Source organism: Wasmannia auropunctata, unplaced genomic scaffold, assembly GCF_000956235.1.
Source record: "Wasmannia auropunctata unplaced genomic scaffold, wasmannia.A_1.0 LD336106.1, whole genome shotgun sequence".
NCBI classification, from domain to species: Eukaryota; Metazoa; Arthropoda; class Insecta; order Hymenoptera; family Formicidae; genus Wasmannia; species Wasmannia auropunctata.
The window spans coordinates 7,961,517-7,979,113 of record NW_012026784.1 but is presented as its reverse complement, the minus strand read 5'-3'; the positions used below and the strand labels follow the sequence as shown (position 1 = coordinate 7,979,113).

At 36.4% G+C, this 17,597-nt stretch overlaps 1 protein-coding gene across 3 annotated transcripts in view; it reads right to left on the bottom strand.

Moving 5' to 3' along the window:
• Positions 1–4,167: 4,167 nt before the first annotated feature.
• Positions 4,168–17,597, bottom strand: part of LOC105455759 (protein couch potato) — an 85,286-nt gene continuing 71,856 nt past the window's right edge. For all 3 annotated transcript variants that reach the window (XM_011699321.1, XM_011699326.1, XM_011699336.1), the window contains exons 8-9: positions 12,693–12,897; positions 4,168–8,040 (exon numbers count right to left, since the gene is read on the bottom strand). In XM_011699321.1, coding sequence (XP_011697623.1) covers positions 8,008–8,040; positions 12,693–12,897 — 238 coding nt within the window. In that variant the 3' untranslated portion in view covers positions 4,168–8,007. The remainder of the gene's footprint in view (positions 8,041–12,692; positions 12,898–17,597) is intronic.

The window sequence follows — 17,597 nt, the reverse complement described above, 5'->3', positions numbered from 1 at the left end:
TCGATATCCGAACACTGAAAAGTTCTCTTTTCTAGGCGCCCTCCTTACTCACTCACTGCTACATGTGCACAACCTGCCCCCCCCCCCTCCCTCCCAACCCCCTCGAATTTGTGATCTCAATACGTAGTCGTCGTTGTGAATCGATCTTACGATCGTGGCTTGGACGGGTATAAAGGCTGTCATCGATGATTGAATAGGATTACGTCATAGTGAATAAAACCCACGAAAATCGAATCCCCTTAGATAAATAAGAAAATAAATAATATAATATATTAATAATGTATCATGTATTATATACTGTAACATGCTACAAAATATATTTGCGAATAATATAAATATTAATTTAGTTGTGAGTTTATTTTTAAAGAAGAATTTCAAACATAAATATTGATATCATAAATGTTGATATCATTTGGCTAATAATAATAATAATAATAATAATAATATATAGACGATACGGAGTTAAATAATTAATAGTTATAGTTCACTGTGACAATCATTCAATCATTGCCTTTTAATTTCTATGTCAGAATATCAGTGCTAATAGAAAGTACGTGTCGGATACGTGTGTTATTAATTGCACTAATGAATTCAGCAATTTTCCTATGGCAATATACATCAAAATATATTCCATGATATAAAATGACTGACGTAAAGTCTCTTTCTGAGGATCGATGTTTAAATATTAAAGTTTGTATAATAAATAATATCCTTCTTTAATTGATAATTAGCTTATCGGATTTAAAACTCAATTTAATTCATACTGATGAATATTACAACGATATATATGTATATAGATCCTGGTCTCATGCAATAATCGCTAATATTCGTGTGGCGGGATGCACGAGAAGAGAAAGATTTGCAATTGGCAATAATAGTATGAGCCAACTGGTCGCCGATTCCCGACACTCTTGGACGATAATTACGATAATCGTGGGATTCGCGAGAATACTTTCGTATGAAGGCGCAAAGTAGCATTTTTAATTCTTTGGGATTACTTGAAATACTTGCATGAGTCGCGTAAATAATAATAAATAGTCGAATAGTCTCAGGTACTTACACCTCAAAGAATATTCGTCTCGAGGGAATGCATCGAAATACTACGCGGATTTTCGAATTTAGAGGATCAACGCGAGGATGCCGAACGTTCGTGCGAGATTATTCTTCAACATGTTCGGGAAAATTCGAGAACCTTTAGAAAAAATCATTCAAATTTACGCCAAAGGCTTAAAAATTACAAAGCGACATAATAATAATAATAATAATAATAATATCGATTCCCCTTTAACAGTCTCATAAATTAAACGCGATAACAATCATAATATAAAAAAAAATCAATGAATGCCCTATTAAAAAATTAATTACTTAAGATTATATTACTTGTTTGACTTCATTCACGTTGAATTTTTGTTAAATACTTAACTTTCAATCTCTCACAATTTTCTTTACGCAATTTTAAAAAGCATGTCTAATTTATACCATACCATACTAGTATTTAACTCCAAATATTAAAATTTTATCAATTTTAGAATTCCAATCGTTAAAATTTTTTTTTTTTTACAGCCATTCCAACGCGTCGTTCAGAAATGGTGTCGAGATAAGCGATACCGATGTGCCCGAGCGAAGGATACCCACGTCAATCGATTACTCGACATTACGCGACGTAATCGTATAAATATAATATACGTGGATTACCCCGAGCACACGATCGGATTCAATAAGAACTCTCTCAAGCCTCCTATATTTTTGCTAAATAACGAATCAAACTCGCCATCAGGCTGCGACAGTTGCAATATACAAATTGACTACATTCTCGATTCCACACGTACGTGCGTCGCCGAATCGCTTAATTATTTCAATTACTTTTAGACAAAATACCACGGACTACTTCGATCTTCGATGGCTTCGAACAGACATCATTTTTTTTTTACCGCGAACTATACTTCTATTTTCAAGATATTTTCAATGTAAATCCATTACAGTAAAACATTACCAGTAAAAATTTCATGATAACTAATGATTTCCATGTAAACAATATCCCGTAATATTTTCTAATGAGCAAAATTGCAACAAATCGAGTTCTTTGAAATGAAGAAAAAAGTATACATGCAGATGTCTGATCGCAGTTGTGTTCTAAGATATCGAAGTACCACGGTACATATACATATATGTATATATATATATATATTCGTCTAGCTTCGTCTTTACTTACGTCGCGCGTCAGACGGATGTAACATCAATGACAGAATCAACTAAATACCACAGAAAGCGCGTGTGATACTATGATTAACAGCTACGATAGAACAGTCTACAGTTACTTAACTATCTACTCGTAATCTTATAAAACTCCGAAAAACATCGTGACGTATTATAATTCACCGCCAGAACGAGAGCTCTCGCGGTAGCTTAAGTCAATTAACAAAATTGTATTTAAATAATAGAAAAGCTGGTTTTTTTTTTTTTAGACTATCGTACTTTCCTCCGCCTTCTCCTCCTTATTCATCCCCTCCTCCCCGTAGATCATTTTCGTCCGGAATGTATAAACTCTCCTCCTCGACACTTATCACTGGTATCAGTGCGAAGCTCTGCCAGTTACCCGATATATTATTCACCGTGGCAAATCCGCTTCGCGTTTCGCGCACTTTAGAAAATTGATATGTATTTTGTCTGTGCATCCCTCATCGTGCCCCCTCACTTTTACTTTCATTTTTTGTTTTTGGTGTCTCGACAATACTACTATGGTCATTACTTTCGAAGTGTGGTCAGGCTCGAAGGAGCACTAGTAATCCTGGTTGCCCTATAATGCTCATATTTATATTATGATAAGGTACGTGGCCCTTTCGGCGCCGGTTAAATTTGGGACGCGGTTTCCATAATCAGTTCTAAGCAAAAAATATATATAATGCAAATTATATTATTCCTTGCCTGATTTTCTATTAAAATCATCAAAAAGCCTAATGACAATTCGACGCAGTCGACCGTACGTTTTTACGGGCGATCTCTGACTACCGCAGTGCCAATCTTTTCTCTTTTTGTCCGTTATTTATTGAGAAAAATATTCATTAGATTATATGTGATATTCGTCTTGAAAATTAATAAAGATGTAAAACTCCAAATCAGAATGCCTTTCGATTATGGTTTTCGTATAATTTTATAATGGTGCAAAAGTTTTAGAATCTCGAGGATCAATCCTGCCACAGGATCTTCCTACGAAGACGGAATCCGGAGAGAAACTCAAAAAAGCAAAGGAAAATTATATTCCCACGCGATTTGCACGCTTGCCTCGATTCTTCTTCGCGCTATCATTACGGTAGATTGTAGGTTGGTGCGATCTAGCATCAGGTGGTGCATATCAACAGTTTTTTTTTTTCACAGCGTGATATAGTCTTTGTGAGGTCTATTGGTAGTCTTTGGATCGATACATTGCCATCTTTGGTGATCTCGCGTTCCTCGATCTCGCTTTCTTCCCCCCTTCTCCCCCCCTTTCAGTAAGCTTCACGCGGACGCGAAGTTCTTATTGTAGATCAAATTTTATAAGATATTAATCCCAGTATGCAAACCATTCGAGTTGTAATTTGCCGAAGTGTACAGTGGATTAATCATGCGAATGAACGATACTGTTAGAGCAAGAGCGTGTGTTCTCGAAGGAAAAATCGTACAATCGGTTTAATAAAACCGCAAATTGCTACTTATTTCTTCATTTTCGAAATTAGATATTTCTACTTTAAATGTCTCACATTGACATCTTTTATACATAATTGTTAATTCTTACAGTAAACGTATAGAGAGATACGTATAGAGAAACGAATAGAGATTCAACTGTATTTGTATAAATTTATCTTCAATCCCCTATATCTTCATTGATTAATAAATAAAAAAAAAGATTTTTTTTCACTTACATTTTATTCATTGAATGTACGACTTCCTCTCGAGTTGTCCGCTCAATAAACGATATTTTTTTTCCAAAGTAAAAGAGCGCTATAGAGTCCCGGTCACGCTCGCGCTTCGCATGATTCGTTTCACAGTGTGTTGCGTATGATTCCACGATGCTGGTATGTACGTCTATACACGTGTGTGTGTGTGTGTGTACATATACACATATATACATATATATATATATATATATATATATATATATATACGTATATAAAAAAGAAATAAAACGGACTCGCTAGAGTAATTTTCTAGAGACGGTACAAAATATCTGATTGACATGTACTTCTCGCCCCCTGTAACTTTAAAAGTCGCGCTGTTTAATATATACTTTTTTTTTCTTCATATATATATATCTATCTGTAGATATATGTATATATATACTTCTTCATATTTTATGTTAACCTCTAATATATCCTTACGCGAATACCACACTATGTTAATATAATAATAGCGTACTGCCTACTGATATGTGTTAGTTCACTTGTAAAGCACTTTAAAATTCAATCTAACGATTCGTCGATTCCGACCGTGAATAACGACGAATCCGCCTCTTAACGGCTAATTACAAAATAACGAGCTATTGAATACACCGAATAATGCGTTTTGCCGCGCCGCATCCTCGCATCTTTCCAAGATCGACGATCATCCCTCGCGATCGCGATACTCGAGCAATCACGGCCGCGCTATCCAAACTTCTGTCTGCTGAACTTCTCATTTGCCCTCTCCTCACTACATTTCTCTTATCTCTCTACTCTTTTTTGCTAGACACTTTTGCTAGACTCGTGAACCATAGCCGACAGGTTTGAAATTCCTATGGATTCTTGTGTCTTTGATGCTGTCGTATTCCATTAACCCTTTGCGCTCAGACGTAATTTATACTATTTCTCTTAATTGCAAAAGATACGCACTCAGAGTGTTACATTTTTTTTTTTTTTAAAGAAGAAGGCCAACCGTGTGTAAGTCTGGTTCCAAGCGCATGAAAGCTATTCCATCCGCAATAATACGCTAATCAAGTTCTTTTTTTTTCATTATTCAATTACACGTTGACGCAATTATTTGTTTTTGAATATCTGAGATGGATACTCTTGTACGGAGGATCTAAATCTCAGTCCACTTCTGCACTGTTCCTCGAATTGTTAAGGCCTCGTTTCGATTACAACTTAGATTATACTTCCTAAAGTTTCGTAAATTACATTTTATCGCAGTGATTTCTCAGTTAGCGTTAAATCCAAAATTTGTAGCATTACAAAATATCAATTTTTTTTTTATCCATTCGATAATCTACGTTGATATGTAAAGTAGGACTCGAGCGTGAGAGAGTGCAAAGGGTTAAAGTGGAAATTCGAAAAATTTCGCCTAACAATATATAGTTAACCTCATACTTTCCATTGACTCTTCCTCTCATTCCCACGCGTGTACTCGGGTGTGTATCGTGTGCTCGTCAAGTCCCAATATCGCGGAGTGATATTTCTAACGTAGTTGCTCTCCAGTCGCTTTCCGTAGAAAAATAAAGAACATACTGGCGCGATCAATGACTTGACGATCGATGACGACGATGATGGACGATCTATGATGGATGATCGATCGGAACTCGTCCGAGCGCGCCGGTGGATGATCGCCATTACCGACATAATCCACTGTTTAATCGGCGGCTTTTCTTTTTTACTCTCTTAAGTAACGTCCACTTTCGTTAATTGCGGATACTTGTAATAAATGCCCAGTGATACAACGGGGGATACGAAGGTTGGTCGTGAAACTCGAGGATACATCGGCGGAAGCTGCGTAAGATTACTGAAAGCTGCTCTAACAATCTTTGTAACACTATTCGTTAAGATCTATTTGTAATCTCTGTTATAATTTATGCAAATACATTCGTCATGCAATCTTATTAAAAACAAACTTATTAAAAAAATTCTGCAAATACAGAATTATATATAAATGTCATTATAACTTTCTTTTTAAATATGTATACGTACGTTTACGTGAACGCAAGATTTATGAAAGTATTCCGTGCAAACAGAATCGAAGAAAAGCATCAATAATGTCAAAGAGAAATTGCCAAGAGCTATTTTATAGATTTTCATGAATTTGTTGAACCATTTCGGAAAACGAGTTCCACTCGAAATCCCGCCGAAAACTCGCCTTTGATCCTCGAATCATTACGTGATCGTTAATGCACTCTCATCGCAGCTTTCCGCGACCGAGAAAGTAAGAGGGGAAGGCGGGAGGGAAAGGAGAATGCGAAACAGGACGAAAGAGAGGCGAATGGGACGTATTTCGGGTTGCACGGTTTAGAGAAGCGCCGGGAGTCTCTTTTTTTTGGGGGAGTTTCGAAAAATCGGGACAAGATCTATGTGTGTAACACGCTACCGATTACAGCTTGTGACTCGACCAACAGAAAGGCACTTGGGCAAATTACGTGCCGAGTTGGCCGCCGTTTCTAACACGCGGGGCACATCACCTTCACTACTACCCTCTTTTCTTCCGTCCGCTCTCGCGCAATCTTTTTGCCTTACGGAGAGGCGGACGGTCGTTCAGATTCTCCTCTCGCCGCACTTTAATCCTCAACTACAGGCTTAACCCTATGATATGTTCGCGTTCGTTATGTATATATATGTATAAGATTATTACTTACAATCATCCTCTTATCATTCTCTCGATCTGGTCGTTCTGTCTCTCTTTCCGTGCACGTTCTCTCGCATTCACAGTTACATTCTCGCTCGAACTTCTTCCTTCTTCTTTTTTCTGCACAAAACACACACACACACACATATACACATTCTTTCTTTCTCAGTCCCTCTCATTCTCTTCACTCTCGCCTAGGACACTAGATTCTTCTTAACAAGATACAATAGTTAAATGTACGCGCGCTCGTGCTTCGCGCGACGCGCCGATGATAAAACATAAATACACGCTTCTTAGGGCACCTTTGGTATTAAGCTTGATGTACTCATCTTCGCCTCGTTTGTTTCGTTTCAGTGTGTGGATTGTGGAATACGCAATTTCGCGTTAGAGCCACCACCAGGATTCGCATCGTGCGTATGTACCAATGCGCTTTAATGCGCTTTAATGAACTTACTTTTTGTGAGACTCGACACTTGCGACTTCATTTTTCCAACGATACGGACAATTTGAAAAATTCGAGCTCGATGTCATGACTTAGTTAATATTTAAATCTTTTAGAAGTTTTTTTCCGAAACACCCAATAGATTACCGATGATTGCAATTTTCATGATATGTATCGCGAATGTATCCCAGGGTGGCTTAGTATGCCTGAAAAATATCTTCGCGACTGTCGCGTATAAATGTATTTGTTTTGTGTGTGTAATTTGTGTACGTGTATATGTATGTCGTGTAACCAAATATCGCGATATAACGTGCGCGTGTGACTGCGAAGAGTGCCATTCTTCTTTACATATGTATACACATACAAGAAATAAAATCCGCTTCCTCGTTTTCTTCTTCGTTCTTCTGCTGCTCCATCTACTTCAGCTCTATCCCTCCCCTTCCCCTCCGCCGCCCCTGTCTCTCGCTTCGTCATCGTCGATCGCGATCAAAGACACGGTGAAAATAAATAATAGGTAAAGATAGGTACGCGAATCGCGATAAGTTAAGTTCGTTAAAAAATATATATACCTAGGAATTATTATGTGATTATATTGGGCCCCCCGCTAGAGTCGCGCGAACAACACGCCTCCGCTCCGCAACGCTCGAAGAATTTACAAGAACTTGCCTACCGATGTGTGTTCGCTGTGTGTCCCTTTTCCGGGCGGAAGGGCGACCGAAATCTTGCCCTTCCACTCACGCGCTCGCAATTTTTGCGTCTTCTCATCCTTCCTTCTTTCTCGTATGTGTATGTATGTGTGTGTTTACTGCTCCCGCGTCCTACGTTCCGCTACCCCGCGGTCTCTCGCCGACGAATCCTCGACTGCTCGACGGTGGTGTGTGCGACTTCTTGTACGGTTCTTCGTGTCTTATCTTCCGGTGCATAGCCTGTCTTACGAGAGCGCGTCCTGTCGTCTCCTCGGGCCGCCCGATATTCTGCCTTTTTACATGCCGTTGATGTCGATTTTAAGGTTGGCCGTTTTCTTGTCTCTTTGATCCCTGAAAAATCGATGCAAGCGATTAGGACGATTCATGATACGTGGCGCGATACGTGCAAAACGCAAGAGATACTAATTGCAACGAGACGACGTTTTCATAATTAAATCATCAATTAATTATTTCTTTTTGAAACATAATATCCTTTAATTTTTTCGCTACTACGCCACTATATTTAATAGACATTCTTAATAATATTATATACACACAAGAAAGAAAATTGCATCATCTTTAAGCTATACATAATTATATTGATATTATTACTCAAACATATTCAAAGATATAGAAAATTCAAGCTCCGAAGAATTTCCGAAATCGTGTTTTGATCGTCGAAAGACGCGAGGATTCAAGATCCAAAAGTCAACGGTCATTCATAACGAATTTTTTAATACCGGTTCTCAATAAGTCATACGTCGTGACAGTTTGAAGAAAGACTCGGTCGAGGCAGAGTGTACAAACGAGGATGAAAGGACAACCTACATTTGTTACCACATAAAGAGTGTCCGCGCGAAGCTGAAGAGACGGCATTGCCATTGAGTAATTTGCGTACCTCATTAGGACGTGACTGTGCTGAAAAGCGCTCTTTCACGGTTTGTTCAAAGCTCTCGGTTGACGAAGAGGCATACATACGGCCCAAGAAAAGGAGGATATAATAAGGGAAGCAAAAGATGTAGGGATATAGGCAGATAGATTGAATTTTGTATCTTGGAAAAGAAATCTCGCGGGAACAGAGATTTTATGAATAAAATGTATTTACATACCAAAAGGGTAGATTCAAATCGGGCCAATGAAAAATATGAAAATAAAACAACGTAAATCTTATGACAATATTTCTTCACGACATATTAGTACTGTAATGATTTTCAAATATAAAAAAAATTTATAATATCAATTAAGTAATTTTGAAAAATAATATATTTAGTTATACGCAGAAAATTTTATAATATAAATTTACAATACATTATATATACAAAAGAAAAATAAAAAACATAATATATTGATATAAGTAAATTTACATTAATAAATACAATTTATTAAAGTAATAATTAAGAAATAAATAGCTAGAGAAATTGAAAATTTTTTTAGTGTTTATATAAAAAGAAGTTAAAAAGAATTAAAAAAATCAAGAACTGAAAAGATCTTGGTAATTCTGTGGAACAAATCAATGCGAACAAATTTCGAAAACATAAAAACCCAAGAACTTTCCTCCCGGCGGCAGAAAATTAAAAACTCGACTATTCAACAACTCAAGTCTCTCGAGTCTCTCTGCTGTTCTTCAACAATCCTATAAAAAAGTTCTCCTTCATCTATTAAAAGCGTAAATGCGAAAGGTTTTCTGATATACGCGTGCAGTGAGGACAGAGGAAGAGGAAATATTCATAGGATTGAATGCGCTCGCTCGGAAAAGGGCAAGAGTTTTAATTCATCGAGTATCCCACGAGGTGAACGTTGCGGTGCCAGACGTCTCTATAAAACGACGTGAATTAACGATGACGTGTTCGGCCGTGCCCAGCCCCAAGCGGACCGTATCGATCGTTTAATTCGAAAATGGGGAGGTCGATCCGTAGCCGCAGCTTCGTTTATAGCGTGACCAATAGCAACTTTTCGGCGTCGCGTATGAATAAACAAGTTGCGACACAATTGTAACTGCAAGCGAACGGTATCGATTCATCGATTTCAAAGGATAAGGTCGAGCGATCCGAAGCGCTCTTTTATAGCGTCCGATCAATTTTTGGTGACACACTTTTGGCCCCGACGCCGAATCCATTTTCGAACGTTTCGAATGGATATTGCCGAGTCCTTCATCTCTCAATCTTCTGCATATTTAAAAAATGCAGTACCTTCAAACCCGTATTCCTTCGTAAATCTTTTAAAATCAGTTGTTCCAACGTTCCGTAGGCATGATTAATTCATTTTCTTTATGACATAAAACTGAAAAACGTTGTTTGTTAAGGAAAAAGAATAGCAAATCATGAAAATAGTTATTTTATTCAAGCTATTTGTTTTCAAATAACGCGGGATCCTGTTAGTTACGTATATTTTGGGATTTAAAAGAACTTGCATTCTTGCTTAGATTATTATATCTTTCTGTGCACGATTGTTATTCTCTGTTTAACTGAAAAATGATGCAAATTTCTTCTTGACGTGTCCATTATGCATATCGATTATATCACGCGCGAATAATGTTACGCCTGTTATGAGCTTTGCCGAAATATTACTACCATATTTCAACCAAACGAACAACTCCGCCAGCTTCATTTAACGCAGCTTAATTACTTAGCTAATTAATTAGTTCAATCCTTTTAGCGGTTGGATAACCTGTGAAGCTGAACTTAGTTCAGCCCTTAAATTACGTAAGTGAGATCGATCCTTAAATGTCCGACGAATCTTCCTTCATCGGCGGAAATACGGTCTTGATTAAAAGCGGAACCTCAGAATCATCGTTTTGTCTGACTTTCCTCTTTTTTATCTTATACATGGTTTTTCATTATAATAATTCCAATTTATTTTATTTAGACGGATCAAAGTTAAATCGAAAAATAAAATAAACTTTAACATATCAAACCCACTTTGCTTCTTATACATATCAAATTAGTTGGTAAAAATATTTGAAAAAATATATATTCCTCGTGATGATATTAGAATAGAAAACGATTGCATTTCCGAAATTTTAATCAATAAAATTAATTCTAATACTTTATACAGCCAATGTTTCCCCAAGCGTTACTACAGCCGATTAGTATAACGTAGCTACAGGATGGTGCATGGTGCTTGTCATATCTATATGATACAGTAAAACAAGGACAGATTTGATACAGCGAAAATAAACATACAGGTAAGGAAAAGGATTTCGTATGAAGGAAACTTAGGTACACCGTAAGAACGAGCAAATCGACAAACAGGCATCAATAAAGAAGGAGTACGAAGGTAGTACAATAGGAAAAAGAGAGAAATTTGAAATCTAGGATTGAAACCATATAATTTGGATGAGTTCAATTTTCAATGCAACGAATAAAATTTACCTTGCCATCAAGCATCGCATTTCCATCGGCCAGGAATAGATATCGAGATCACTTTTGCTTGTCTCTGACATCGAGACCTGAACTCTTCGAAATTATAATTTGGTCTCTGTTTGGAATCGTGCAAAAATTCGAAAAAGAGAAAATCATAAAAAAGTAATTCAAAATAGATAAAAAATTATATACGTTCCGATCGCAGAAACGGGCATGTATATTTATCTCAATCGAGCGACAGAGAGGTGAAGAGAGAAAGAAAAAAAGAAGGAAAGAAAGACGGGCAGATTCGCCGGCTTTCACGTGATCGGTAGGCGATTAACGATAGATAATTGGTAATTGGCACCAGCGCACGAGAGTGCGTCTATTGTTTGAATACGAGTCCTCGACGGGACAGCCGTCGTCGGTCTTTCGACCAGATTTAATTGGCCTTCAAAGTGACGGCCTGTCTGATGCCTCGAGGCGCAAATGCTTTCGAGGGCGAAACCGCGTGAATTAGATCAAATAATGATCGAATAATTGGATCCAGGATCCACTGGGCCCAATGCATTTCGGTAGCGGCGACAAAAATAAAAATCCGAAATCCGATATTATTTTGGTAACGTCTTCGATGCTACGGATACAGAAAAATATGCCATTTTCGCGATTCTAAATATTATAGATTCACTTTCTTATATCTATAGCATCAATATACGTAAATTTATCGAGATTATATCGATTTCAGTCTCTAGACGAAAACGTACAGCTGTGCTCAGAGTTCCAAAAAAACGTTGCTCTAAAGTAAATTTTATTTTTATTAAAACAGGATTTATTATTTAAATTTGACATTTATGATTTTAAATCATATTTTATTCGTAATATGCTTTCAAATTAAATCAATACTTTCTTTACAAAATTCCAATTTTATTATACAAATTATGAAAACCCTAAATCGCAATCTCCTTTTTAAAAAATATTGTGAAAATGTTAAAACTTTATTTCATATTATTTTTACTTCTCATCAAATATTCACTAAATAAAATATCATGATAATGATTATATTTTCTATGTATTTAAATTAAACATTATAACGTATCTTTCTCCAATATTTTAAATTTCAAAATGTATAATAACAATAAGTATTAGCATCGAATAAAAATAAGATGACATACATCGGCGAAAGCACAGCCCTACGTATTCGCTGTTAATCGCATTTTCGCGGAGGCGGCTCTACTGTAGGGCGGACCACCCAGAGCCTCGTGTATGTGCAAAAGTCTCGTGCTAGACCACAGTAAACACTCGTGCTAAGGACCTGAGCGCATAAGCGAGGCTCCCGGGTGTTCGAAGATACGCAAGCTCCATACGCTTGACCGCAACAAATGCTTCTCATTGAGGCTCTCTCTTTCTCTCTCTCTCTCTCTCTATCTTTCTCTCGGCATGTGCAAAGTGCGCGAGAAACGCCCTCGCTAAAATCCTCGCGCGTACTAAGATCTTTCTCCGAAACCATCGTCTTCGTCCCATGAATACCGCGGGAGCAAAACATCGAGGTGTTTCGAGCTCGCGAAATACCTCGTACGAAACCTCGCCTATTTCACATAGAGCCGCCCCCCTTCCCTTCCGCGTCCTTTGCAGCGGTCTATCGTAGCATAAAGTGAAACCTACTTCGATCCAGAGATTTGTAAAGCCCACCTCGGCCATTTTTGACTTTGCATATTCGATTCGTATCGCTCCCCGGTCGGAGGAGAGGAGAAAGGATCCTTGGAGAGTGGCCATCGCCTGGGCCGCGTAGCGAACGTCTTGGTATTCGACAAAGGCCACTGGCGACCCTCCCTTCGTGTGCATACGAAGCCGGGAGAAACCAGGAAAACTGTGCACAAATAAGAGAAGCGTACAATACGTGCTCTAGTTAGTCGTAAAGACAGTACTCTGGTAAAGGGGGAAGTTTAGAGGGGGTTTTGGCGGGGGTTTTGGTTACTGCTTGGTTGCCATTAATGGTGTCGGTGGTGTCAGGCGGTGCCGACATGGGGTGATTACACGGAGGGGATGCGACACAAACTCAGGATCGAATTTAAATCATTAATAGCTGTGAATTATTTCCTTTGGCATGTACATGTGCAAATTATTTTGGAGGAATTTAACGTACACAGAGATAATTACGTACGTATATGCAATATATACGTATAAATGTATGTAAAAAAAGCAAATTATCAAAATTAAATAATAAAATTATCTATACTAATCATTATGTTGCAAAATCTTTCTTAGATATATAAAATATCTCAAATAATTAATCAAATATGTTCAAAAAATGAGATATATCTATCATATAGATTTTCACCATTATCTCTCATTGCTATGTTGTTTATTTTGCAATAAATAATTTGTTAGTAGATTTTTATATCTCCGTTTCTGTTGTTTTATACTAAATTATTCCATTCCATCGTAATCCTTTCATATCAGGTTCACAGTGCATTCACAAATCCACGATTAGTCGATAGTTCGCGATACAGGGACATTACCCTCCGTGCAAACCCGTTCAGCACACCGACAATTAGTAAACGGCACTGGTCGCATGGTATTGGTACGGGTACTAGTACAGGTGCGTCCTATATGCCTACAATCTACGACGGTGGCAAATGATTAGCGGATGTCAGTGATGTTTGGAGGCGGTGCTGTTAGTACAAAGCTTTCGGCGTTTCACAACGGACTTGCACAATTTCGACTATTATCGCGCCCTCGGCACGACGATTAAATTTAGGTGCAGATACTTGATGCTTCATCGATTTTGCTTGCTACCCTTCGATTACTATAGTCATTGGTTTAGCTCGCTAATTTAATTAGTTTCAAATCCACAACAAGAATAAATATAAACTGTAATAAATTTAAAGATTCACAAGCAGACTGATACTAAATCTGAGAACACATATATAACTCACAAATTCATGGATGCGGAAATTTGTATAATTCTTGATTTGGTTTGTAATAAATATCTCCTATTTGATATCTATAATATATTTTAATTAATTTAAAACCTTTTTTAAGAAAAAATTTGGAAAAAAAATTTACTTTCTAAAAAATGTTTTTAAGATTAAAAATTAGTAATTGAATATTGCACTATTTACATCCATTAATTAAAATTGGGAATTCTGAAACATGCTCAAAAATCGATAAAAAAAAGAGAAATTAATTCTTAGATAAAAAAAAGAAAACTTCAATATAAAAAAGTCGATTTCCAGTTTGTAAGCTGTATATTCAATTTTCGAAATTGCTTATCAAGATTCTAAACAATCTGTATTCTTTATAAATGTATTTTTTCGATCAAATTAAAAAATAATAAAAAATCTAGATATACAATTATAATAAAGTCGTATTTTACAAAATCACTTTTCACAAATTTTTCTTTTAATTAATTAATATTAATATATAATTTTCATAATATCATTATCTGCAAGGCATTTAGTTCTATTTTTAGATAATCCTGTGCACGTTCCATGATCAAAAATACTTTTGCAAGATTGTAAAATTCATTTCTTTTTTGTCTCGACAAATGTACTTTTTCTCAAGCGTATTAACGCGAAATAATTACCCATGCAAGAACAACGGTTGAATTACATACGACAAGCGCAACGTATTCACGTCGTTGGCGACGAAATTCCGTCGAATACTCCCGCGAGCTACCGAAAATTGCAGAATGCGCAGCGCGCCTCTCGCACGTGCAAACGCGTGTAATTAACTCAGGCACTCACTTACGAATTCATACTGCAGAACTCTGGGGTTTGCGGGATAATGAGATTTCGCGGGCTAATTATACGAGGGGAGGAAGAGCTTCTGTATTGGCGACAGAACTTGCGAGACAGTCGCGCGTAGACTTCCGTCAGCGGCGAAACTCGAAAGAGTAGATCGCGTCTTCTGGACCGCTATTCGTACATTGTGTGCCAAGGAAATTGTTCTTAGCGATACTTAATATCTTGTGAGAGAATTTTGTCCGTCTCGAGTATCAATTAACTACTTACAGGCTTTACAACTAATGTTTAAAAGGTAAGTGTAATTTAAGAATATATTATAAATAGTGCTGAATACAAAATACGAATTTAAACATACAGGAAAAGTAAAAAAAAAATTTACTGCAAACCACGTTAGTGTCTCATAAGTGATCATAAAAAATTTCATAAATCAATCATTTTATACGATCTGTTTTCCTTTACAAGAAATGTACCGCAATATAAACTAACAGATATAATATAATGTGCTATATATATCATTTAATGATTGTCAACTTACTTTTGTTACTTTTTTCTTACTATTAAATTACTTAACACTGATTAAAATATATTTTAGTTTCTATTTAAGCTCTTTTTAATAAATAATTATCGAAAAAGATATTATTTTATTTATTTAAATTTTTATTCTTCTCTCGATTTAATAATTATGTATGCTTAAATTAATTTCTTAAGTAAATTTTATATATACGTATATATACTTAACTCTATTATATATATTTAACTCAATTAGATATTATACTTTTTAGTTTTTTATAATTATATATGCATTTTTAGAAAGCAAGTAAAAAGATTTTTACACTATTAATATTTAGATCCTTGAATTTCTGAGTTTGCGAATCGTGAACGGCTCAAAAAATAGAAGATACGTCATATTTTATTAATTCACAACTTCTTTCAGTCCAATTATTAAATTCTCTCTTTCTGCTTATTTTTTCTAATGTAACCATAGTAATCGATATTAAAAGTACCAAAGCAATTGCTCCCAATATTCTATTAAACAAAGAGTACCCAAGTATTCTAGCAGTTTCATATTCGCAGTGCAGCATACAAAAATTAATTCGCGTAACTTTCTCTTCTAATTGATAATTATTAAGATCCCGCGATTGCAAATACGTGATCGAGGTTCGCAGCATTAATCAAAGGTAACTGAACGACTCTCTACCGGATCTTCAGTTTTTCACATTCCTACGTAGAACCGTACACCGGCGGATATTAGCCGCGGTCTAACCGATTTAACGTAGACATATCGAAAGAGTCCGTAATTCTCGATTCAATGATTCACGACGTACCGCAGGCGGTACTCAGGATCGTGGGAAGGTTCCGCATGGCGGGGCACGTGAAAATAATTTATTACGCGAGCGCAACTGTAATGCCCGGCTGGATAACATATTTTAACTTCACCGCTTGTGTTGGATAGCTGACACTTGAGCAGTCTAATTGCGAGTATCTCTCTCTCCGCAATTAGCGGGTCACCATGTTTAATTACAATTTTGCGTTTTATGTTCTCTGTGACCTGCGAAGGTCCCCGCCCCGTGATATATGCCAATCGAAACGGCGTAAAGTACGATAATATGATAATTAAGTAAGTACATTGTAAGTATTTCGCAAATTTTGCAAGCGTAAAGAACGATAAAGATTGCATATATTACGCGCTATTGACATATGCTCGCGATTTCTACTTTTTAATAGTGTTTTTTGTCCAACGTAAGAAATCCTTGGACGTATGTATCCTTGCAAAAGTTATATAACTGTAATGACGTAAATCAAGAGCATAACAAGTTGCTTCTTTGAAACGCAGAACTTCCGATCTTTGATTCATCTGGAATTTATTCACGTAAGTTTGATGTTAATTTGAAAATTAATATAATTACAGGATTTTTTTCTTAAACAAAAATACTGATAGATCAAATTATTAGATTTATTGCAGATTCCATAAATTAAAAATTGATGTTTAAAGTTAAAGATCCAAAAATCGAGAGATCTTTTAATCTTCCCATTAAAGATCTCCGCCACACATCGAAAATTTTTTTTATTAAGAAATCGAGAAAAAAGGTCAATGATTCTAAGATTTGTAGAAATGTTCTTGGAGCCGCCGTATTCTTGCTGTTTGTTCGTCGAGAATTGCAAATGTTTCGAATACATCACGACATCGTGATATCGCCACCACGTGGTATACTGATAAGACCCACGTGTATCGGTACCCGTATCGCAATTGGCGCGCATTTGCCGCCTGCATGTGCATATCATATTAATGTGACTTGGTTCTTTCCAGCAATCTATTATCATTGCTATTATTATGATTAATATTCGTATCGTCTGACATTTTGCGTTAAAATAAAATTAATTATCTACGTATTTATTATATAAGGCGGCTTTTAAATAATATTTTACGCACAAATATTGCATTAAATTGAGATCCCGCTAAAAAATGTCGATATAAGTACGTAATAATAATATGCATATTTCATCACTATCCATTTAATTGAAATCTTTTATTGAAATTCAGAGAAGCGGAAAAATTATTCCAAAGTTAGAAACACTTCAACTTGATTGATAAATTATTTCTGCAAATTTATCTCGCGACGCCTACACCTTTTTGCCATACGACGATAACGCACCTTGGTGCATTCTAAAAGCTGTCTTTAGGATCTTGATAATCACAGACGCACACATGTGTAGGTCATGTAGAATATATAAATATAATAAATCGATAAGCGATTCGAGCGTAACCGATAACCGAGCATATTCAATTCGCTCGCGTATGCGGCTACGGATTAAGGAAACA